Below are 27,291 nucleotides of genomic sequence, written 5' to 3' on the forward strand. Positions count from 1 at the left end.
ATTCTCATATCATATTTTCACCCAATCTATGTTTACAATGAGGATGTTTTCGGAATATTTCGCTTGCGACCGAAAAATAATCCATTGTATTAATTTTTTCAGCAACAGTATAATCTACTGGTTAACAGTGATGTGCTTGCGCGAAGCGCGTCTCTTTCTCAGTGCCGAAATGAATTCAAAAGATTCTTCCGATTCGCAGAGCGGCCAGACGGAACACATTGATCGCTCTTTCCCCTCCTTCCCCTCCACGCCCTCCCCTCGACCCCCCCCTCCCCTGCACGCATGTTATCAGGATAACCGAAGGCGCCTCTCCGGATCCAAGCGACACGTCCGCGTCGGAAACTCCAATTCAGGATGTCGCGATTGATTGGGATGTTTATTTCTGTTCCGAGACTAATTATATTACAGTCTCTCCAAATCCGTCCGCCATACAATAGCCGGGGTCGGGTCGACCTCTTGCGCTACAATGATTCACGAATGGCAATCCATTCCGAAAAAATGTCTCATTAAAGTAAGCTTAATTTGTAATTTTTTATTTCATTTTTTATTTCTACGTGTGATTTCATGAAAAATAGAGTAAACACGGCGGATTTGTATCAATTAGTTATGTAACTCGTAGTGGTTGCGAAAAAATTGTATTTTGCTTTTTTTTGAAAGTGTCACACTAGCAATAAGTGCTACACGACTATTTGGCATAACTCCATCGTGTTTAGACTCTTTTTTCATGAAACCACACGTAGAAATCAAAAATATAATAAAAATTACAAATTACGCTCAGTAGTATGCGATATTTTGCCGGAATGGAGTGCGATTAGTGAATCAGGCGGTTGTCCAGACCCCTGCTATTGTGTGGCGGAGGGTACGCGGCTAGTGTTGGGCTCTCGAGAGGTGCCTTGATCCCTTACCCGCCTACCGTGTTTGGACAAACTATATCGCCCTTGATGCATACGACAACCTCTTTACTCCATTTGACGTTATTTAATTCCTTCTCCAGGTTCACGAAAGCTGTACATAGGGGTTTCCTCACGTTGATCATTGTCTCTACAGATACTACAATTCAGGATGTCGCGATTGATTGAGAGGTTTATTTCTGTTCTCATACTAATTATACTATCCCCGTAGACGTATTAGACATCCTTTTTATTCCATCCGACGTCATTATATGCCCTCTCCATGTTCACGGAAGCTGAAAGCAGGGGATTGCTTCCTTACTCGGGTAGCTGAGGAAACAACGTACTAAAATTTTGGAGCGAACTTTTCTTTTGCGTTGAGTTTTGTTTGTCTGTTGCTGTTGGTGACCAATGAGTGCAGATTTTCAGATGCTCTTGTGGCTTTTTCGAGTCAACTCGTGCATTTAATTTGCATTTACAATACAGTCCACTAATGTTTCATTTGATGTTGACTTTTCTTAGTTTTTCGCCTCTCCTTTAGCGCGAAAACAGTCTCTAAGGATTAAAGATGTAGTTCCAATGGTTGAGGAGTGCAAAACCAGCCTTAAATATTGAGCATTAGTATCACTAGTATCGAGTGTTTCCTGGGGGATTCTGTTCTATTCTGGACATGTAACCCTAATCCATCGAATTTCCCTCCTTTCAGGAAACCCCGTCCCCAAAAATTAATACAGACCCTAAAGCGGGAACCATAGTTAAGAATCGTACGATCGGAATTGCAACACTGGATATTTACAACATTTATTTACATCAACACTTGACCTAGCAGCATATCAGACAATCTAAACTGTATGAATAACGCAAGCTATGGTCCCCTCATATGAAGTACCTGCCTAAGTTTCGACTGGTCTATTTACGTTAAGACCTTAATGCAGCGGTGAGTGAAACCTCCAACGGATTCACTGGGGTGGATGATTACCAAGGCTCATTGCTTCCTCTGAGATTTTCCTTTCCTGCGCGAGAAAAGAAGTTCAAACACCTTTGCTCAGCGAACACGCGGGAAGAAGCCATAACAGAGACACGAGGACAGCTCAGCATCAGGCGTTCTTGAAAACCCTCTGGAAGGCGTTCTTTTTTTTGCAGCGTCGTTTCCCTCCACGCGAAGCCAGAGGAAAAGACCAATCATTCTGTTCAGCTAACGCGTCGATTACACGGGAAGTAAATGCTATTACGGAGCAAGTACTGTTTTCCCCACTGTTATCGTTTTCATCAAAGTATCAAAATGTGTTCTAGTAACTTGTACTTCTTCTGTTGACACCCACAAAATATTGTCTCTGCGCGCTATAAAGTTATGGAATTTACAGTTGAAAACAGGCATTTTACACAGGTTTTTAAGTCAGTATTCATCGAAAATGTTAATTCCATCTTTGAAATGAATGCCACCCTGACGAAAACCTGCCACAGTACTCCTAATACCATAATAAAGCCGATACAAATAAAATGTACACATAAAAGGTACGTATACGTAGTACTTTATTGCCTTCGCAGCAAATGAATGCAATGTTTTGAGGACAATTCACTTATGTGAAAATGGCGCTACGTTCAAATAGGAACATTGTTAACCTAATAATGTGAGGATTTTATCATTCACATTCTCTGTAACGTAACTTTCAAATAATAATAATAATTCTTAAATAATAATGCGATTTTTCTTTGTTTTGATTTTTTTTGTTTTGTCCTCTACCAGAATTCTCATTCACTATTTTCAAAGAAAAACTGTTAAATAATTACCTCAGTAAGCAATTACGTCAATACATTTAACTTATTTTGATGGTATACTGATAAAAATTATTTGGGAAAGTTTTGTCTGATTTTTCTCTTCCTCCTGCGTATTACATGTTCTCATTATGTACTGAGTAAAATGTTATGTTTCTATAACATTTTGGTTTTTATTACCAAGAGAATTGTGCCAGGTATATTTTTACATTTATTGTTTGAGCAGAAAGGTACATTTATTTGTGTACCATTTGCTGTGCCCCAACTTACAGTTATCTGTCCTCATTTTCAACTTAGGGCAAGTATTTTATGGACATCGCTGATTTAATGGACCTCGGAGACTAGGAATTACTACTCCAAGTACTTTAAGAATAAGGTATATTATCATATTGCTGATATTAATTCAAGCCAGTGGCGGATCTAGGATAGAGACAAGGGGGGGGGGGCTAAGTTGGGGGTAACTTCCCATTAGTAGTTGGGGTCCGAACAAAATTACCATTCTTTCTAGTGTAAATTGGATACCCAAAGGGGGGCTATAGCTTCCTTGTCCCCCCTATAGATCTACCACTGATGCAAGTTTAATGTTGGCTTTCACTAATGCAAATTTGTTCTCGCATGAACTATCGCTCTCACTATGTCCGTACTGATTTACTTGCGAACTTGCGCTCCAACGGCAGGTTTTCATGTGAACATTGGGATTTCGCCGACCTCAAATCCATCGCTAACTTCACGGGAATTGGGCCGGGAGCATGGCACACATTTAATTTCCTTTTCATTTAGTTCAGACAACTTCCACATCCTTAAAACTATCTCATGAGTACCCATGGGGCAAGTAGTTACCATGTGTCATCGAAAAAGCATAAAATTAATTGAAAATTTGCGGGCTCAACTTCATTGCTTGTTCGTGAATTTTTGACAAAAAATGCTGTAACGATGCCCCTGTCTCCATATTTTCCAGGCATGGCTACCTGTGACTTTTTCCTATATCCGTAATTAAAGAGAAGCTTTAAGGGCCATCGTTTCACATGCATAGATGGCATTGAAAGAAATCGCTGGAAGAGCTGAAGGCTATCCCAAAGATCGAATTTGAAAAGTGTTTCGAGATGCATTGGCACAAGTGCGTAATATCTACTGAGACTATTTTGAAGTTGACACTGTTGATCTACTACGAAGAAATAATTTTTTTCAGAATGCAAAAAATTCCGTTATTTTCTGAACACACTTCATGCTTCAATACAACATTAGCGCCAAGCGATCCGCTTTTTTATAGCTCATTGACGACCGCTTCGGCGTTCGTGCGCAATTAAACTACTTATGTAGATACGTTCCGGCTCGTAAGTACGTCCTGGGGTCGGTATTTTAGTTTGTACATAGTGTATACTAAGTTATATTTGGATTCCAATTCTGCCAAAGTTGGCCTATTGGTGTTGATTTTCCCTGCATAGAAGGAACTCTTTTAATCATGTTATATATCTAATAATAATATCGTGTGTAGGTCATCAGTTTGGATGATTAAAAGAGCTTTTCCAAACTTTTGGAAATTAATTCCATCTTCAGGGGTTCATGGAAAGAATCATATGAGGGTACAAAACTTACATTTCATAGCTTATTTGACAAAATCAAGATATTTTAAAGGATACATAAATCAAGAGGCGGAGAAGGTATTCGCTGCAAAATAATATATCGCGAGTACCATAAAATTAAAATTATATCCCAGAGATGATTGGTATGAAGAAAGGAAATCCAAATGCTAATAAAAGCTGGTAGGAAAATATCTCCGAGATCGGTTTTTTGATTGTTCTTGGCAACCATCAACGGATTATCTTACGCAATCATCTCCCAATGGATGATTGTCAACGTTAATCAAAAACCAGTTTCGAAGAAAGGTATTTTTCCTAGCAACTTTAAATGTCATTTTGATTTTTTATCTTAGGTATTATTCACTTAGGCCAATTAGTAGTTCAACTCAACTATTCCAGAGATGATTGACACGGGAGTTAGAAGAAAGGAGATACACACGAACTTGGAAAGCCTTGAAATATGCATTTCATAACGAATGGAGAGGGTTAGATGGAAAGATAAAGTTTTTAGAGAAGAGGTTTTGAAGTGATTGGGAAGAAAGAAGTATTTTGAAGGGAACTGCGAAGAAGAAATGGATTGGCCAAGTTTTTATTTTTACGACTAAAGAAATATTTTCTCACACCAAGCTTTAAAAAAATTGCTTTGATGCATGGAATTTATGAATGATAAAGAGGAAGATCAGTTTACATAGAAACCATATATGGCTTCACATTTCGCCTTTTATAAGACGAAGAAGCGGAAAATTATAGTTTTTTTCAAATTTTATCCCTAAATGTTTCAATGACACTTTAGAAGAAAATAAAATCCCATAGCGAAGCCAAAAAAATAGTACACGTACAAATATGTAAGGACTTTGGTGTGGAAATGCATACTTGATTAATTTCGAATAAAAATTTATTTCGTTCACTAAGATGTTATAAATAATGTTTGAGCAGAACTCGCACGTATTTGCGTCTATTCTTAGCTTAGAATGGAATTTTTTGGACTCAGTACGAAGAAATATGTCAGTTAGTATTTCACTCGTATAAGTCAACCGATACGTGTAGAAAAACATCTTTACGATCGCCTTTAAAAACGTCGAAAATCTTTTAAATAACGATTTTAAATCACAAGAGTATGCGAAAATCGTTGGCCAAACTTTACAAAAAGAATAAGAATATCTCAGGCACCGGAAAATTATCTCTTTGGATTAATCGGGTGCAATTTTAACAGTAATTTTATGAGAAATACGAAAGTCTGAAAATTTAAAAAAACTCTTTAAATACTTAAAATTTATAACGATTAAAATTAATGTAGTCATCGGGTTGTGAGAGATTAAAACGAAGGTGAGGAGAAACAACACTCTCAATACTTCGTGCCATTTCTTGAAAATGACACGAAGTGTTGAAAACTCGGTCGGTTGTTGAGTTTTGAAATTAAAATGTGTGGAAATTACCATTTGTGTTCTTTCATCGTGGATATATCGAACTTCCACCAAATCAAGCCACAAACGATTTTACGCATTGGCTCGTTCTCTTTTACTAGCAACACTTTTATCATCAGAGCTCTTTGCCATCTGAATATAAATTCTTGAGGCCAACATCATTCCATTTAATGCATTATTATTGATTTAGATTATATTAGAGTTTGTACCTTTTTATGTGTTTTGTGTTGTGCCACTGTAAACTGACAAATACGCTGTATGTGTGCAACTTGCTAAATAAATAAATAAAATGAAAAAGTGCCTGAAAACTCCGCAATTAGTTGTGGAAGCACCGAAAGACGTCCTATGGAGTGGACGAATTCCTTACGTAGAGCATCGTCCCATTCAACAGGGCATCCGAGGGTTGGATTGATTGCGTAGGGAGTGGCCCTTCTCACGGGGTATTGTTGGGGGGGGATGGGTGAGGCGAGAGGGGGTGGGGGACGCACCGGCGCACTGACTCAGTCTACACCCTTGTTTCCATCAGGGTGCGGCGACACAGCATCCGGCACAGCGCGCGATCGATTGAGATTTATTAAGGAAGCTCGTGAAAGAAACCAAGTGCGTGTCATTTATACGAAAATTTCGAAATATATATTCCATTTTTGTTATTCGTCGACTGACCACCAGAAAAAGATTGGCTTTGCCGCTATGTATTCTCCGAATATCGCATTTTATAATCCTCATTTTTAAACAATTTCGTAGGCCGTTTCTTGTTTAAACTTACGGTATCTGTAATTTGAGGGTTTAGAAACATATTTCTGTGAGTCAAAAACCAATTTTCTTCAATGATTTAACCTTTCCGTTGGTCATTGTTCTCAGGATTATAATCCTAATCTTCATCGGTTTCACCACATCAAAAGATTTTACAGTACTTCACCACTGGGTTTCATTATGTAATTTGGTGATTCAGCAATCAGTGTCATCTGCTAGGATACTCAATGGTGTAAGTCACTTCACCATGATTCGCAAAAAAGTTGGAACCAATGGAACTGTAATGAGGGCTCCCAGTCTGTGCTCCTACCTGGCGGTTCCAAGTGTAAGTATCTCTTATAAAATTGTGTTTATGGGTAGATAGACTATTTTGGAGTCGGTAGCCATGGATATCTCAAAATCAACAAAAGATGACTTACAGAAATTGTTTCTCAGCCCTCCAATTAAACTACAATACAAATAAATATAACGATTTCCGGGGTACTCGGGGTAATTTGTGAAAATTGTTCATGATGGAAATAAAATTTTCGATTTGCACTTCATGAGTTTTAATTATTACACGATAGGGGTTGTTATACTTTTTTTCATCTTAAAATAGATAAAGTGAAATGCGCAAGTTACATTTATTTCCATAATTACAACACTAATATGGGGATACTTATCTAAGCATGAGGAATATGTTAGTTAATGCTAGAACACGAACGCCGTTCTGAGAAGAATGATAAAATTTTTAAGATACCATAAAAATCGTGAACAATTAATTTTAGTTATAAATGTTTTAGTGTACAGCAAATGAATTCAGTAATTTAATTCAAATCGTCTTAGTTTCATGAAAATGGCGCTACTGTTGGGTAGAATACCTCGAAAGAATGCTAAATTAAAATTGGAAGGTTGGCATAATTCATACTCTTTGAGACATTTGCGGTTAGCTTTTAAACTTTCGTGGATATCGTCTTTGATTGTAAAACATTTTTAATAAAAAAAACGAGAAGTATTGGTTTTGAATCGCGCAGTAGCGAGCATAAGCAGGACACGGGGGCACGTGCCCCGCCCCCAGACCCTTATAAAATATGCAAGATTTTTAATACGGTCCCATTATCATTGCGTTCGTTTTGTATTACGGGTTATCCTATCCTGGATAACAAAATCCTGGATACGGCCCTGGTAGCGAATCTACCATTTTGAACTAATTTAGAGGTATTCATGGTTAAATAAAAACACAGTACTATTCCACAACCTTATATTTTTGCAGTCTACTAGTTTCAACGTTTACAACGTCATTATCTAGACTTCGGTCGTCGGTCTTGATAATGACGTTGTAAACGTTGAAACTAGTAGACTGCAAAAATATAAGGTTGTGGAATAGTACTGTGTTTTTATTTAACCATGAATATCTTATCGTTCCACCAAGTAACGCCTAAATCTGTTGATTTTTAATTTAGAGGTGTATATGTCCTTTGAGGATGACGCTGGCGATGGAGATTTGTCCTTAATTCGCATCCTCTCTTTTTCATCCAATACATCTCTAGCTGCCTTCCCCCACAGCTCAAGCTCACTTAGAAGGACGAATCACTTTTGCATGTCCGGTTTTCTTTTCTAAAGGCCTGGTTACGGGATACATTAACACGTACGAGCTAATGTCTGAATGTATGAACGCGAAAATGCTCCGTGTAACCATCCAACTTGTGCTAACGCATGAACAGAAAATAGAACCTGTTCTAATTTGATTCATGCATTTTTACTGGTTCCATTTCTGTCCACGAAAATCAATCTCGCAAACGGACATTAAATCGTACATGTTGAAGTACCGTGTAGCCAGACCTTTGAGAGCTGTTCGTTTTAAACTTCTTGAATCAAATAATTAGAGCTACGATTGCTTCAATCCTTTCGCGGTAATTTTATGTGAGAAATACTTTTAAGGAAGAGCCCGTAAGAAGTTACGATTCGTCAAGCGTGTCGTGTAAAAGTTCTCGGACGAAAAGGTGGCAGAAAATTGGAAAATTACCACTTCACACTCTTCATGCCCAACTCCGAATACGCGGCAAGCGCATTGGTTCCGGCGCAGAAAGACTTAATCCGGAAACGTAACAGAATACATAGAAAAGCTGAGTGATTCGTCTGAAACTTTTGCGAGCAAACAGCCATCGTTATTTAGTTTTGCTCGTCAGGTTAGGAGCCGCTAGAGGCTCAAAGTTTACGTGCATAGCTTAAGCTAATTGAACAATTTGGAACAAGCATATTTCTGTGTTACAGGGAGAGAATAATATTCGAAACTCATTAAATTTCGAGTGTGAATGAAAAGCAAAAAATAAAGCTTTAGATGCTGCTCAACATCATCCGGTACAGAGTCTGAGCTTCAGACACGCAAGTACCTGCGAGACAACGGAATCAACACGTCCAAGCCTGACCATAATGATAAAATAACTATAATAAGTATTTTATCTCACGGATATGGAAAGGTGGGGGTTTGGGTTGGTGTGGTGGCTAGAGTGTTGGCTTCCCACCCGGCGGGCTCGGGTTCAAATCCCGGCAGTGGCTGAGAATTTTCAGAGACTGCCCGATCCCTGCTTGAGTGTTGTGTGGAGGACGTTTCAAGCGCAACACTCCGTCCGTCGGATGGGACGTTAAGCCGTGGTCCCTTTGGCGCCTTTCGTCAAGAGCAGGCTAATGCCGATGCCAAGTTTCTCTCCACCCTTCCTTCCATACCCTTCCCTCATGGCGCAAATGACCTCAGCTGTCGGTCGCCTCCTCCAAATACCATACCATAATGATAGGTATTCGATTTTCCCTCAAACATTAACATCTACAACCTGCCACGCAAGCCGTCTCAATAGGCCTATGGCGGTGGGTGTTAGGGAATCAGCCGTTCACAAATATAAAAGGAAATGCTCCAAAGAAATTATTTCTAGTACATATTGAAGGGGTTGACCACGAAGAAATCAACCAGAGATTGGGCAGTCTGTGAAAACTCTCATCTAATTCCGGGATTTGAATGTTGTTGCGCCTGGTGAGAGGCAGATGGGGGGCGCAGGGAGCCTGAGTAAACCTTTAACCAAGTGTTCTCTCCCTATCAATTTTCCTTTGAGTGTGACTGCGTCGGTTTCCGCGGTGTCGAGGTTCCAAACGATGGCTACCACTTGGATGCCAATTGGAGGAGACTAATCAAAAGGACCAATGAGAAGGCAGCAGCCTCAAATGGCGGGAATGATCCCCTATATAAGGAGGACAAAAATCGTGGACCGGCATTATCTAATCAAGCCAAACGCATGGGCTCTCGACTAACAGCTACACAGAATACACTACTTATCAATATCTGGAATTACGACGAAAATCTACCAACTACACTTACACTGCCTAAGCATATCACTCGACTATGAGTCTTTCCGATGTCTTTCCTTCTTGCGTTACGTTTTTTTAATAAGAAACATTTAAAATCCTTTAAAAAAACCAATAAGATATGTTAGAAAATAAAAAAAAAATCTACAAAACTTAGAAAATCCACACAAAGAAATTACAGAATAGAAAAATGAAAAGGACTTCAATCTAAACACCAAAAAAAATTTAAAAAGCCATTTTGGCAATTAAAACACAAAAATATTGTTGTGAAAGTTACTTTTTTCTCTATTGTTTTGTTTTTAATTGTTTTTAGTTTTAGTCGTGCAATTTTACAAACAATCAATTAGATTTTAAGCTTCCTCTTCTCACAAACATCACACTACACAAGCAACGCAAACATCCGTCATTTTTATATTTATTATTTTTTGGATACATTGGTAGTGGTGGCCATTGGCTACCGGGACAATTTTTCATGCGCCTTCGGCGCATCAGAAAGTCTGCTCGGTGGACCGGCATCTTCGACCTGAAGACGCCAGCAGCAGTGCTAGCGAAACTGTTGTCATCAACAAACAACCAGACGCGGTAGCACCGGAAGAATGGAGGTTTTGGAATTTTCCTTTGAGGTTTGGAAGAATGCTGATTGGCTTATTACATTATTTGTAATAGCTTAAATTCTGTCTGAGTTCAGGGGCGGATCGAGGATTTTTTTGGAGGAGGGGGGGTAACAATGGTCTCACAGGACTTCTCATATTTGAGATTAAAAACGAAATACAACAGTTAATGAAGAAAATAATCTCTTTACTTTGATATGAAAGTTTTTATATTAAATTAAATTATTGGGGCTCCTTAATACACAAAATTAAACGGACGTAATGATAACCGTATTAAAAATCGTATTAATTACCCCCCGTCTCGTAATAATCGTATAAATTAAAAACCCCCCTCTGCGGGCCCGCCCGTATTGCCAAACATTCCAGGAGCACAATTATAACTTTTTTATAACATAAGATGGCATTGTCTTGTATACGTGTGTCATAAATTTAACTAAAATTTTCTTAAACTCTGCACGTGACTTGATTATTTTTTATTAGGATAAAAGTAAAGGTAACTCAAGATATTTTTTGCGCCCCCCCTCGAGTTTTTTCTGTATCCGCTACTGGTGAGGGACCTACAAGTGAAGGGATTGTGAAATATGGCTGGTGGGAAAGGATGAACACTGGAGAAAATTGTATATTGTGGTATCATGATCGTCACGTTATTATTTGCGCTGTACTGCATCTGAAATCCAGTTTCAAGTCATTGACTATAATCATTAAAAGAAATTGTTTCAAGTTATTTTATTCCATGCTGAGGAGGATGGTGACCACGCAGTTAGAGTGCCTGACTGCTGACCGATGGGTCTCAGATCCATATCCACATTGAAACCTTTCGGCACCCCAAATCAAAAATCCTGGAATTGCGAGATTGCCTTTGTGGAAACACTGATAACACACCCTGAATTTGTGAAAATTCACAAATCCATGGCTTAGTATGTGGTGAACGCTATCCTCACCAATACAAACCAACATTCGGGTATATTTGTGAAGAAATAGTGACACTTCAATAAGTGCTGCCTATCGTGAGAAACTTTTATTTAAACTTTACGTAATTTATATCATGAGCGAGAGCACGTGGAAGGAAGATTTGACAAGTTTGAGGAAGTGGGGGGGGAAACAAGTCGTACAGAGGAGAGACTGATAAAACCTACAAATAAAGAGATACGGAAAAATCAGGGGTGGAAGGAGAACTCTAGTAATAGCTGTAGAAGAACGAGTCTGGTAAAAAAAAACAGGGAAACGGGAACGCCAAGCGGCAGAAGAAGAGAATGGGCCGGGTGTAAGAAAGCACGCGTGTCATTAAAAATAGAGGTGGGATTAGGTGCGAGGAGGAGAGAAATAAACATTTTGCCTAAATCCTGTAAGTGTGAGTGGGCTCAAGAAGAGGGATTAGCCCCCAACCATGAATAAGTGACAGTCGCTGGCCCGTTTCTTATTCCGAGGTAAACTTAACTCTCACCTATCGAAACCAACTCCGAATTGAATCGCTTAGCGAGTAATAATTCATACATCAGTTTTATACTCTGAACAGCGTTAATTTGATTTGCACTGCAATTTCAAAGATCTGTTTAACAAACCCGGGCTTTCATGAACAGAGAAACTAAAGCATTCACGGCCGATATAAGAGTCAAAATCCCCTAGTCGTTTGCAGAATATTGCGTGTTGGCAGAACCCCTGCTATGCTTCTGAAATAACGTCAGTGTGGAGTCCAAATTGTTGCCGCTCTGCCGGCCGTCGCGTCGCTGTGAATCGACTGTTCAATCGATGGTGCTCCTCCCTCGAATCCCATCGAGCAAACAAAAAAACGCGCATCGGAGGGCGTGCGTCGACCCCCAGTTGCGCCTCCGGCCACCAGATCGCGCCGCGGATGCTGCTTGCTGAATCTTCTGGAGTAAACATGTACGAGATTGCTCTAGGTTTTTCGGTAGTTCTCAAAGGAAGTTCTTTTAAAAAGAGTCATATTAAAAGCCTGATAATTTTACTTCTTGGTGGACATTTAAATAAATAAAAATGAAATCTTTCATCGGAAAAAAACATTCAAACGAACGCTATCGTCTTAATCAGACCCATCAAGAATCTAGTCATCAGGGTTTATACCATTTCAATATTGATTAAACGCTCTAGTTTGTGTTTACTCTGAGGTTTAAACCATTTCGGAGAACAAACGTCGTGGTTACTGCCAGTGACGGCCGATTGCTGTGCAAATTATTCATTAAATGATCCATGTGTTCTGAACGAATTGCAATAAATACAATGTAATAGGTCCGAATCTCGTGAATTTCTATCACTTTTTCCATTTACCTTGTATTCGAGTGGAACGATATATTTTTTTAATTCCAAATACTCTTTCAGAGGGATTAATGACAATTATTAATTCTAAAATAAATTAAATCCCGCCGTCAAAAAAAATCATTAAAGATGGTAACTTTGCGGTAGTGCGAAAGAATATGGTTTAATAGAAGAGAAATGTCGGTAAAAAAAATAGTATAAAATAATGTCGCTATTATTCGTAAAAAAAAGATGTATTTTTCTCAGCTTAATTTTTAGGCCAATTTCGTGAACGTATGGAAAACACTTTACCGGGAAAGGAGTTCATTATATCATAATGTTTTTTGAAGGAAAAAGCGTGTAATATGAGAGGAGTAGTATTGTGGGAATGAGAATTTTCTCGAGATGATATCAATGGATCGCTGAGCGCTGATTCAAAGCTCGCTGGCCGCCGACTGCTCCATTGAAAAAGCTAAGCACGCCCTTTTTCACTTCAATTCATTATTCAGTAAAATGCGGAGAATGAGGACGGAAAAGAAAAGAAAATTCCGTCCGTAGTTCCGCTCTCACATTGCTTGTGTGCCCCGTTATAAAAAGCACGTAACAAAATGTAAAAAAAAGGCAAGCAATCGGCTCCTTTGAGGCAATGATTGAAAATACGTCCCTGAATGAAATATTAAAGATTCCTATATAATTCAATCTTCTCCGGATTTTATTTCATACTCTTTACAATCCAAAGAACCAATTTTGAGAGTGTGGGGTCTTAGAGTTTAGCACTCGCATCAGAATAAAGTAGAACTACGCTAATCGCGAGAAAATAAAAATTTATCCCAGGTGGGAATAAAGACATTGGATCGAGAGAAATATAATTTAAGATAGTCAATAAAATTAGGGAAAATTTACCCTCACCCCATATTTTGCGATAATATTCACCAATTCAATAATACAGTTAATCAAGAAAATCCACAGAGCTTGCTACGTTTTTCATATCGTATCTACTAAATAGTACCCATTGACACACATATCGCAGTATCGGTTGACATCGTTTTAGTCTACTGGAAATTAATTTTATTTGTAGTAGCATTTTGGACGAATTATCAGCCTTTTTAATGATGATGAAGCGGTCATGTCTCATCATCCAGAAAGGAACAGAAGCCTTTGAGCCTGAAGCTGGTGGCAGGTATTGAAGATCAAATGGACGTATAAGATGGGAAACGTAATGTACCGAAGTAAAGATACCGTGCTAACGTCTTGTACTTATACTTAGGTTCATCGCGTTAGTTTTAAGTATAGGTATATCATGTTAGAACGGTGTGATAGAGAAGGACCCGATGTATAGGTTATGTTATAAGATACAGGAATGGCGTGAGGAATATAATGGCAGGAAAAATTGAAGGAAAAGTCCACCGAAGAAGATAAAGAGATGACGATGATGATTAGAACTGCTTGCAAAATTAGGGCTTTTAGCCCTTTCCTACATTTTACGGTTTTGGCAATCACATATTTCCGCGCCCTGGGTGGTGCGTATCCAAACTGCAGCTTTCGGGATTCCGCAAACTCTCTCTTGGAAAACCAATATGTACACGAGGCCAGCCAAGAGATAAATATTTGGGACAGAAAAAGGACACGAGGAACAATAACGTCAAGGAACCAAAGGACCTGGATTTATAAATTTAGAGATATAGGGCTACAGTAAACCAATATTAGGATTAGGATTTTAATCTAAACCTGTTTTGTAGCTGCGCGAGGAAATCCAATCTTGTCTATATCCTGCCGTATATGCAACGCCGTGGTGCATGTTGGGAGAATTGCCTGCCTTTTAGGATGTTTTCGTTTCGAAAACCGAACGAGGAAATAAAAAGTTATTCCTGAGGACAGCCATCATTAAAATATTACTCATTAAAAAAAATCCTTAAGATCATTCGGAACAAGTTGAATAAACTCAATCAATACACTATTCGCATCTACAAGGGCGTGCTCAAGTTTCAGAAGCTGTTAGGCGCCGAAGCCCTCCAAAAAATAACTAATTTTTCCACAAAACTCTAATGAAGCCACTTGGATTCCTCGATAGGTAGGTGTTGAAATATTCTCCCAGAAATGTGCTATTGTCACGTGACCTCGATGCTCATCGACGCCATGTCATCTTGGACGATGGGTTCTCCCGAGGCAATTACAGAATTCACTGAACTCTTACGATGAGGAAGAATTTTATTCAATTCAAAAGACCGGTATGGCCCTATATACAGGAGAGAAGTGTATACATTTTTGTGCGGTGACTGTGTTACTTGTTGTACTGGTCAAATAGCCAGGCGGCTCAAAGACAAAGTAACGGAGCAAAACGCGATTGTTTCAGGCTTAACTTTGTGAAAATCCATTTTAAACAATTAAAAGGATATGGTACTTTTCCACACAATTTATTTAAGACGACCGGTTTCGTCGCAGAGACGACATCTTCAGGTACAGAAATCGTTATTTTTAAATTGTTTTTTTTTCCTACATAAATTGTGCGGAAAAGTACCATATCCTATTAATTGTTTATAACGGAGCAAAGATATTTTTTTAATAATTCAGACGACGATATGCCCCTTTGTGTGAGACACTAGTTCTATTTTAATCTTTTAAGCCATGCTGACGCTGCCGTTTGACACCATTTTATCACTGATAGGCCGATTGGATTTCTTCGAGCGTTCGGAAATCGCTCAAAGCCTGGCTTAGTCATTCATTGATGTTATTTTTTAAGCTTGATCATTTTTTTATTACTAGTTTCCTTTCCATCCGATAATCCCCTGACCATGCTGTCTGATCTTCATCACCAATATATTTTTATTTATTTTATCTTCCTCCTAACTTCCCTAATCCCTTACGAAATAGCACCCCCACACTAGGCCGGCCCTTATTTTTCAGAATTGAGAAAAGTTATGTTTTCCTAGTCTCAAAATGGTCCAAATGAGGTTCATATTCACGTGTTAAAATTTGGTTACTTTAAAATAACGGCAACCCGTGCCCCAAGGGCCCTAAGTACTGAGTACCCTCAATTGAGATTTTTGGGGCCGAAAAAGTGCTGTTTCTATGTAAATCGTAAAAGTAAAGCCCTATAGGGCCGATTTTCTGCTTGTTTTGACCTATCTATAAGCGTTTACGGGATATCGTCCGTCGTAATACAATCCACCCCCCAGGGCGCTACCCCGTGAATCTACACGTGAATATGAACCTCATTTGGACCATTTTGAGACTAGGAAAACATAACTTTTCTCAATTCTGAAAAATAAGGGCCGGCCTACCCCACACCCTCATTCCTGGATATATCATATACTGTGGAGTTTTAATGTAAAATACACCTTGATGGCGGAAGTAGTTATTGAAACCGTGGGCGGTTAAATTTTTTGGTATACTTATTTATTTATTGTAAATATCCCAAAAACAAAAAAAGGCTTTATAAAGTCGCTTCATCAACAAATATATTATTAAAATTAGGAAATGATGCATAAAAATGAAATAAAAAAGATGATGAAAATAAGGTAGAATAACTGGGAGGTCAGATAGTTAGAGCTAAGGGAGATTTTAAAACATGGATCGATGGGGTTTTGATAGCCAAAAGTTAGGAACGTTAAAAGGTGAAAATTGCGAGTGTATTTTATACATTAAACGATGCATTCACTAAATAATAAGTGGTAGATATTTATTGTACAAATATTGTTTGCGAAAATTGCCAGGGATTAAACAACTCGACATCCTTTCCACCCTAGTCGGCTGGACCAATGGAGCTACGGTGCACTCCCATTGGAGTAATCTCAGCTCTCTCTTTCTCTCCAGCCTAATGGAGAGATGCCGCCCCTAAGTAGCCGTTGTGGTGCGCGAATCGCGTAGGTGCTGCCTCCATGAGGCCATTTCGCAAACTACCGCCTCGTTATCCCAGGGCCATCACATCGACCTGTTGAAGATCGATATCTCGCACACACACACGCACACTTCGTGAAGAGGACCCACACACAATCCCGATCATCCCCACCACTCGCCCTGTTTACTCCCCCCCAACCCCTTTCGCCTAAGCCTCGTCTCGCCGAGAGCCACCTACGCGGAATAATAAAGAAACTTCCTTGCAGTGCATACACTTGAGCGCACCCAGACAAACAAAGGGCTCGTTAACTCAACAGATCCGAAATCATACTTTGCAGCTAGATTCGGATGTATCTATATCTACATACTACCCCGCAAGTCACCACAAAAGGCGTGTGGCAGAGGGTGTTGGGACACAAGCCGTCAAAAAAAATCGCTTACTAACTTCTGTCTAGTATTTATTAAAGTCCTTTATTGTTCTGTGGAAAAATTAATACCTATAGCTATCCGTTCGGAAAATATATCTCTCAATTAATCGTTTCTGTCTCTAAAATGAAGTTCTCCATGTCGCTCTGGAACAAATATGTTCGTATAATAGTTCAAGCAATCTAACCATAGCACATAGCCTCCGAGTCTCTTAACGGCTCCCATCTTAATTCGTCTAAAAGCTATGCAACGCTTTGTGTTCGCTCGTATCAGTTTTCCGTGGCAGCGCAGCTTGCCTCCGTATTTTACTAAGCTCGCGGAACAAGACTATCTGAGCCAGATCCCATGTGTTCGCTGCATATTCAAGGTGTGGCCGGACGAATGCGAAATAGCACATCTCTTTTTGTTTTTCATCCACCAATCGTCCCACAACACGCGTAACGAATCCCATCTTCTTCAGGGCTCTGCCACAAATATTTCTTGTATGTTTTCGCCACTATAGGACGATAGGTTTGAAGTTATCGTTCTTCCGAGATACTTCACTTCATATTTCGCCTTTATATTATCACCATCTACCAAATGTACATGGGGATAGTTGGACGACCTACGCAAGAAGTTTTGAGTGTTGAATTACTCCACAAAATCATTGTAGAAGTAAGGTTATCTCGTAAAGTGGATACCGATAGCCTAGAAAAATCTCTTTTTAGTCTTCTAAGTATAAGCTTCTAAAGTTAGTTTCCATTTGTCGAGTTAATAAATGATTGAATTTTAACCGACTCAGAAGAACTTCTAAAGTTAGTTTCCATTTGTCGAGTTAATAAATGATTGAATTTCTTGATTACCGACTCAGAAGAAATTATGACCACTAATTTCGCGATATATGGCAACGTCGTCAGAAAATAAACGTGCTTTACTGCTAACTCAAGAGCAAAGGTCATTTATATTCTAATACACAAAGGGGGCCGATTACGCTTCCTTGTGGGACATCTGACGTCACTTAAACAATAACAGAGCACATTCCGTCAATAACTACTTTTCCTCACGATCATCCTGAAAGTCGCGTATCCAATTCACTATTATTTTAACCCGCAATGGAAGGATAGATGAAAGATTAAGGTAAGCTATGGATAAAACTATGTCTTCTTCGTTCAGCTATTTACTAAGAGTTTAAAAAAATGACAAATTGCTGTATTTGCCGCCTGCTTTGCATGAGCTCGTGACCTCATTGGAGTTTTGGCCCATAAAAGCGTTCAGAAAGAACCGCTCCTTGAGGGAAATAATCGCTCACAAGAGTGATAACGATAACGAACCGAGAGACCTGTGCGCGAGACCGAGGAGTAGCGGAGAAGTTGCGGGCCAAGAGTCCGTGACGTCATTAACTTATCTGCGAAAGCGATAAGTCCGTAAATATTTCGTCGCGTATATCTCCAGACGTGGGCTCCGGATTGAAGAACGGAAACATACGGGTCTCTTTATCTTTCTCACGCCATCGCAATTAATGATTTATAAAAATTGGTGGACAAGCTCATTGAGGGACTTACTAGAGGATGGAGGTAGAGGGCTCTTTATTGTTTCGCGTGATCACCGCCACGCTACAGTGGCGGCGCACTGGCGTCACCCATCGGCTATCTGGCGAACGGGGATGAATGTTGTGGGAGGGGCACTCATGTACCTCGTTCCAACTTTTTTCTAGAAGCAAAGAGCAGTATTCGGAAATATTGGGCATTTGTCACTCTCACGAAAAATGATACTTTTAATCAATTTCACCCTCATTGTTTATTTCCTGACCTAGGTTTCGACAACGTAGCTTATGACAAATAAGTTACTGAAGGTCTTTATTTTCTCGTCAGAATGAAGCTATCAAAATTCCAAAAAGTGACGCCGTCAGACTTCTATGAAATCAGCCAATCTGTATCCTTTAATATTTTTTCCAAATCTAATACTATCTTTGATCTGAATTTTAAAATAATTTCTTCTTGAAATTTGGACAAAAACACCATTTTCTGCCAGTCAGTTATAACTGACTCTGACAGTTATAGTGACTCTTCTCGATAATTATTACCATGATTACTATTGATCGGAGAAAACGCTTTATATCGGTCTATATAATGCAGAAATAAAGAAAAATATCAACGTGTGTGAACGGTTGCCTATTCCAAACGGGAATAACTTTGGGGGGAGCCCTATGAAGTCCACCAATCTAAATCATGGGAATTTATGAATGGAATTGAATTTATACAGTTTTCTTTAAAAATATATGTGTCCTATCTTCACCATATTCTATCGCAAAATTAAAATTATCTACGATCTGTTATGCATTGATGAATAGTAAAAGTAATCAAATTAACTAGCTATCGAATAAACCCAGGGAATATGCTGGCCAAAGTGGCAAGATACCTTCTAACATTCAAGTACGTACGCAAGGTCAACTTATGCAGTGATATTTTTTAATTATCTGCTATAAATGGTGCTAAAGGTAGGAACATTTAGGGTCTATGGTGAATGTATGGGATATATGCACACAGTATATGAAAAAAGTATTTTATAATGAAACATACTACAATGGTTAAAAATAAGTTGATGGCAACAATATTTTTCATATAATTCAAAATTTTAAGTTTTTAAAATAGTTTAGTTATTTTACAAGAAAATAAATGTGAAAATTACTATAAGTGATTCAAGAGTAAATTTTAGGTAAAATTATATTTTTGAACTTGCATAAAAATAATACAAAAATAATGGTTTATAATTATTTGATTGCGTGCCATCACAGATTAATAGTAATAAAAGTATTTTTAACTAAGTTTGGCCGTAAACCTATCAACAATTCTTGAATTAAATTTCTTGTGCGTGTTTTCAATACTTGTATGTACTTATCATTCAAGCAAATTAGGTATCAATCAATCGTGAGAAATTAGCCCTCATAAGATAGCTGCTTACTCTCACCAAATTATCTTGATAATGTGTATATTTCCATGAATAAAACTACCCTCTACATTGTGCTGTACTCATTGCGTTGTTCTATTTATCATCCACAGGTTACAGATGCTTCAAGGCTGTTATGTTCCTGACAGGATTCATTTTTGGATCCATCATTGTATATCTTATATGTCTTCAAGAAAAGCTGCTTCCAGCCTACGGGAATGTCGGTAAGAATATATTTTATTTGATCAAGTGCCATAGACTTTTTAGTCCATCAAGTGCCATATGATATCATAGACTTTATATTTAATGTTGAAACCCAATATCATTTAGGACAGCTGACAGAGAAATCAATTTTGGAAGCTTTCGAAATGTGGTATTATTGAAGAATGATGAAGATTTAATGAGGTACTTACTTACTGTTGGAACGCATTGGAACAGCATTCCGTCGCCTATCAGGGAAAATTGGGTTGTTACAAAAATTTCATCTTTTTTATGTTTGGTAAAACATTATTCCTCATTGTAACTCTTTTTATAAATTTTTTTAAATCCAAAGTTTTAAGGGGGAGAAGGCGGGTCAAATATTTGGAAATGTATTGGCATGCATTCTGGTCCATAAAATTTTAGAAATTAAGCACTGATATAATGTATAGATAATGTGAGTAATGCACAAGTTCTAAAAAAAGTAGGAGAGAAGAGAAGTCTTTTGAAAACCTTAGATGGGAGACTGGACAATTTGAATGACCACATTATAAGACATGAGGATGGAATGAAAATTATTATTGAAGGACAAGTGGAAGCAGTGGCAGACATATGGTGGAGGAAATGGCGTAGTTAGGGTGGGGGCCCGGGGGGTCCACACCCCCCCCTGAAGCATTATTATTACAATTATTTTCCTTCATAAAAGAAAACAAAATATTGAAAAATCATGAATTTACAAAATAATTCTTTGATAAATGACGTTATTTTGATTATGAAAAGGGTTAAAATTAGATAAAGACCCATTACTTAGTACCCTGTTTTTCAAAAATTTTCTCCCCTGGTTTTGGATCCCCCCCGAATGAAATTCCTGGCTACACCACTGGGAGGAGGCTTCCATTGGGCCGAAACACACACTAAATGAAATTGAAATTTTTGGAGATTACCACTTGGCACAAAAGTATTTATGTAGTTATATTTTCCATCATATTTACCTTCTTTAACGAATTGAAATACAAATTAGTGCTAAACTTAGGGCATATTTGACACACTTTTGGTATTGGAAATTAAAGAATAAAACTTTTCAAGGTTCACTCGTATACAGAGCATCAAAGCATGCAAATCTTAAAAAATGTTTTTATTTACTAATAAGGTATAGATTTAAATAAATGAAGACCTGAGTGAGACTCTAAGTAAGACCTGTGACCAGATAATGACCAATTTGCAAAAATGAGATTTCCTCATACACTGGAAGCCCTTCCTCACTTTTACCGGTGGACATTGTTATTGTCAACAATAAGTTCCAAATAAGTTCAGCAGGCATTGCTATAAACTTACATTCTACTCTCAAAGTACAAGAACCACAATTGTTTTCACTAATTTTCTTGAAACTCCACCTTTGGTTATTATCTGGTTATTGCACTTATGCCTTCAATTGACGACATTTGCACGAGTGGAGGTAAAATCCGTAAACTTTGAAATTTAAAAAAGAGAGCACAAAACTAGTTCAGGTCATATGCCTAATCAATCGTAAGTTGAACCCAATTTAAATTGAGGGTTTACTGTATATGCAATCTACATAGAGCAGTATGTAGCTATCCCCTCCAACTCATAATGATAATGTCTCATAATGTCTCATGTCTCATAATGATAATCCTTTTTTCCCCGCATCACGCACTATGATCATCAGGGGTGGCGCTGGGTGCTGGCATCCTCTTTGGCCTCATCACGATGCTCGTGCAGTACGTGGGCCTCTTCATGACGGGCTTCCACACTGGCCTCTTCACTGGTGCCGCTATCCTCTCCGCCCTTGAGGAGGTCCGCAGGGGTCCTGGTGGTACAAGGGGCCCAGGGGGAAGCGCATGGACCGCAGCCGGTGTCCTCCTCGGCTCGGGCCTCCTCCTAGCCGTCCTCAACCTGCGCTGGCGCAAGGGGCTTACTGTGGCGGGCACGGCTGTCTACGGGGGAGCCATCATCTCCACCTCGCTCGACTACTTTGTCGAGAAGTTTGCGATGGTGCAGTGGTTCTGGGCACGGGTGGCACTCAAGACGAACAAGAGTCATTACCACAACAGCCAGCCACCCTTCCAGCCGTGCTGGTTCAGTTGGATTATCCTCTCTGTGTGGCCCATTGTCGTCATTGTCGGCATGGTGACACAGTGGGCAGTCACTGGCCGTGGCATTCATCACCAAGAAAGTGAGTACAGTGATTTTCGGCCATTCGGTCCAAAGTTGACAATACGTTTGGATTAATATGGATGTGTCCTGTTGAAGTAATTAATACAGTAGAACCTTGGATAACGACCACAATCCGTTCCAGAAAGCTGGTCGTTATCCGAAATGTTCGCTATCCGAAACAATTTTCCTCATAAGAAATAAAGGAAATAAGAATAAATGGTTCCTAGCTCCTATTGACTCGCTATTATATGAAAACTACAGGCTATATAGGTATGCTTTTTTAAATGAGAATAGTTATAATACAGTACAAAGTGAGTTAAATATAAATAAACACATTAAAGAAAGCACTGAAACATAGGAAAACTAACCATTTTTATTGCCATGTGATGGTGTGAGTGGATGGAGGTATTACTTTGCATACATTTAGGATCACACAGCACCGAGAAAACGTGGCCGCTACACATCTGTTCACTAACCGAAATTTTGCTCGCTATCTGAGGCAAACTTTTAGCGAAATTTTTGGTTGTTATGCGAATTGTTCGTTATCAGAGGTGTTCGCTAACCTAGGTTTCACTGTACGTACTTTGGGTCAAAAAAGTTTCCTTACCAATGGACTTGCTCCACTTATGCTTGTGAACCAGTGTGCTTTCCTCTATTGCTGTATGTTTATCTAAGGCTGTGCCCATGAAGATCAAAGATTTTTTAAATTAGTGTGTATATTAATGCTCAAGTTCATGATCATTGGTAATTAATTTTTTTCTCTTTTTATAGTGATAAATTCATGATATTTATAAATACCGTCTTAGCTTTATAAAAAGTCAAAGTTTATATGCTCTGTTTTTAGCCACACTAGGCAGCTGTTTCATTTTTATCCCATTTTGTTTGGAGAACCATAGCAACTCCAACACTGATTGTTTACCTTAGGGGTGCCTAAATTCTACCATATGTTTATTATATTTTCAAAATTATTTGTAGTAATTCAATGGAATAAGAAAATGATTTAGAGCAATTTAAAGCCTATACTTTGTACAGGAAGCATTTACAATAATACCAATGATGATTAACGTTGCACTGTATAGGTCTGAGAATAATATGCGAAATTGTTAGCCAATATTTCCATGCATTCCATGTATCTTATTCAGGGCTATGAATGATAATGGTTACATTAAATTGACACATGAAGGTATGAAATATTATTACAATGTTTTTTACAATTAAAAAATATAGATAGAATTCAATTGTACACAAATGTAAAAGAAGAGACAAGAATTTTGACATATATAATGCCAAAATTGAATTCTTTCTACATATATTATTTTATTGTAAGAAAAACATTGTAATAATCTTTCATACCTTCATGTATCAATTTAATGTAACCATTGTCATTCATAGCCCTGAATAAGATATCAGGAATACATATATTGAAATGTTTGCAAACAATTTTGCATATTATTCTCAGACCTATACTCCGACATGTAAATCATCATTGGTGTTATTGTAAACGCTTCCTGTACGGTTAGAGAATGCTTCATGAACAGCTGGGAAACACCTCACGAATGGCTTATTTGAACGGTGTTTAACTCTGCATTTGGGCCAATATACATTCCGTGAACATCTCCCTAACAGTTCATGAACACTTCAGGAACAGATTATGAACACTTCTGGAACGGTTCGTGAACAGTTCATTTTCACCAGGGTTATTGCCAGTTAGTATATATCTATCTCTCTAGTTGTTGGCTAGCATGTCTCTTACCCTTGTGTCTGTCCCTGAACAGTGATCCCATCAAAGAAGGTTCGCGCAGGAGGGGCGGGTGGCGCTAGTGGTTCAGGCGGGGGCCCTGGAGGGGCAAGTGGCGGGCCGCAGCGCATGGTGAGGACGCGGGAGCAGAGGGCCGAGGCGCGGCAGAAGAAGTACCGCTACCTGTATCAGGTCCGCACAGCACATGGGGACGTCATAAGCCAGGTGAATATGCCTCACGCTTCCATGGCTGCTCACGGCGCGCCACGGTTCACCACCACGGCTGACGTTGAGATCGACAGGCTACCTCAGTCGTCATCCCCACTCCTGTATTCCCGATGCTGAAAAGGGTGATGCCGAGGGCCACGGACAGAGCTGCCAACCGGACAGAGTCACGATTACTGAAACGAATGCCAGATGGACCAACCCTTTAATTTGTCATGCCATTCCATTTCTGCCACGAGACAACAAACTGACTATGACACATGACATCAAACCTATGTGCTCTGGATTAGTACAAAAGAATTTTCATGCACTTTTTTCATTCCACATTTCATTGTACAAAATTCCATGTTTGTTATGTTTTATGCTATTTTGGGACCAGTGTGCATGAAGAATTTTGAATAGAAAAAAAATATCTTACGTCTAGATATAAGACCACCACATGTTAGTCAGGATGGTTTAATTTTCTACTTAAAATTAACAACAGGAAAATTAAGAAACGATAAATAATTATTTTTCCCATCAAATTTCGTTAGCAATAATTTAGAAAATGAAGCTCAATAAGGTATATTTATGTATAACTTGTATTGAAGTCCATTGCAATGCTTTAATGGCTTAAAACAAATGCTTTAGAGTAGTTTATGGCAAATATCTTATTGCCAGTTAGGCTTTCTATACCCACCATTCCCGGAATATAACTTAATGTCTGTGATTGCATCTGATGGAACCGCTTCACTCTAATTTCAGAGCTCTGTACAGAAATTATACCTAACATAAGATACCAAGTGTAGTTATTCTTCTTGTGCGTAGAAGTTCTAGAAATTAAAACTCTGCTATAGTATTTATGATAGAACTATAAGCTCACTGAGAGGACCCAACTACATACACCAAAATGACAAAATGGACAGAAACCTTGTATGGTGACTCTTGGAATACCTTATAAAATCTTCTAGACCAGAGAAAGCCATTCCAAATGCTTGGATAAACTCCTAGAGCAAAGGTAATAGATTTGTTATGTTCTTGTTAAACATTCTGCTTGAGTGAATCTGTGCATGTTTGAATATGCTTGGATCCATGTCTTGAGTAGACTTGTGCCGTCAATTGTTTAGCATGACTTTTTGCAGCTTGAAGTGAATGTAAGCTGTGTTCGTCTGGTTGCATATTAGTAGGTACGAGTATATATATGTGCCCACTAATGTCATTGTTCAAGTTGTGCAATGTCGCAGTGGTGGATCCAGTGTGAGAGATTCCTCCAAACCAGAAATCCGTGGTAATTTTACGGAGGGAAAATTATTCACCTCTTTAAATATCACATAACACACCAAATTTATTCACAGGTAGAAGCCCTCTTTTGAGATATGAATACTTAATCAATCAATATTTGTTGCACTGCTTCAGTCGTAATGAATTATTTTGAAGTATGTACACAGAAAACCAAAAATCTTTATTTCATAACACATTAATCAGTACTTCCCGCCTGCACTTCTAAGAATAGAAAATGATGTGTTTTGTTCTGGGACTGCATGTCCCCTTGAACATTGAAAAAATAATTAAATTCCACAATATACAATGAAAAATGAAATTAATAAAAAAGTAAAATAAGTTACACGGCAATAGCAATGCTGAATGCATTATGGAGCTATACGTATAATAAAAAAATAACTCGCAATTGTTAAAATTTAAGTTGACACTAAAAATAATAATCAGTGCAAATGTCCAGAGAGTGATGATTGCAATTTATGCATTGAGCTGCCAACAAAATGGTTCAAGTAAGAAGTTCCCCTTCCTAAATTAAGGCCTGGATCCACCTGTGGAATGCCAATGCTATTGTGCTCATTTTGCTTTTGGGTGGTTTAAATCTTTACAGCCACCCTGTGCCACTGGAAAAAATGGTTTGTAGTACTTTAAGAATTACTTACATGTCTTAGTGAATGTTTACTTGGAATTTACTTCTTGTGCAGTCATAAATTACCTAATTATATCCACCAGGGAAGTAAATATAGGGAATTACATGCTGGATATTGTTCTTCCACATTTACTGGAAATAAAAAATACACTAACACTTAACATGGAAATGTGCACCTTACTAACCTTATCTGACTGAACTACCAATTAAGTGTTTTGAAATCTGAAGTTTCTTAATTTGTTAGTGGCCTGACATCCAAAATATTTTTTACCATCAGCTCAACACCTATGGGCCATGAATTTGCATGAAGCTTTTTCAGGAAAAACTTAATATACCTATGAGCTAACTCATGTCAGCATAGCAGTCAGTCAGCATATTACATTCCCGAAATAATCGTAAATGACTTTGTATATTCATTCTATAGGTTCATATTTCCCATCATCCCACAAAGCAACTCATAAAACTGATTTGTACATGCGATGAGGTCCCAGATAGTTGCGGCCATTGGAGTTTTGTATTTTCATTTCACGATTGAGGCCACATAGGCACTTTCCTGCCGTGTTCAACCATATTCCATGACCATGGTCTATAAACCTTTTATCTAATTACATATCTTCAATGCACTCTAAAGGTCACACTTGAAGTGAGAAAATATTAATGGATTTTATTGCTCATTGGTTTCAAATCAATAAGAAAATTATTTTTAAAATTCTGTGAATTATCCTAAAAAATATGTTTCATGTAATATGAAATTGAAGATTGTGGTGCATGGTTTCCATGGAAACTGTTGGGAACTGCATCACAATACCAGTTTATTTTTCTGCTCACAAGTTCCAGCTAAGGAGCTTCAGATCCATACCTGTTACAATTCTGAGCTGACCAATTTCAGATCTATTTTTAATTGAGAATGCTGATGAAATATTTGATAAGGTGATGTTGTATAGATTTGCTCTAATCTTTTTACCAAAAAAAGTTGAACATTTGGTTAACCCAAGTGAGAACCCAAACTGACTTAAGAATGGTTTACTCGCACAATTTCCATCACTTCAATTTTAACCTTAGTTTGGGAGCATCTTTCATACCGTTACAAAAATTAAGATACCTGCAACACACATTTTCATACCTGGGGGCTCATTTCTTTAAGAGATTCACTTTTATCATAAGAATACCTCAATTAGTCCGCAATTGTGCAAAAACATCCATTTATTCTTACAAAAAATGTACCCTATTTTAAAACTTGT

At 38.3% G+C, this 27,291-nt stretch overlaps 1 protein-coding gene across 2 annotated transcripts in view; it reads left to right on the forward strand.

Moving 5' to 3' along the window:
* Nucleotides 1-27,291, forward strand: part of LOC124163280 (transmembrane protein 198) — a 190,101-nt gene that overhangs the window by 156,382 nt on the left and 6,428 nt on the right. For both annotated transcript variants that reach the window (XM_046540076.1, XM_046540075.1), the window contains exons 3-5: nt 19,925-20,035; nt 21,697-22,203; nt 23,960-24,147. In XM_046540076.1, the coding sequence (XP_046396032.1) occupies nt 19,925-20,035; nt 21,697-22,203; nt 23,960-24,147 (806 nt within the window). The remainder of the gene's footprint in view (nt 1-19,924; nt 20,036-21,696; nt 22,204-23,959; nt 24,148-27,291) is intronic.

Source organism: Ischnura elegans, chromosome 8 (genome assembly GCF_921293095.1).
Source record: "Ischnura elegans chromosome 8, ioIscEleg1.1, whole genome shotgun sequence".
Taxonomy (NCBI): Eukaryota; Metazoa; Arthropoda; class Insecta; order Odonata; family Coenagrionidae; genus Ischnura; species Ischnura elegans.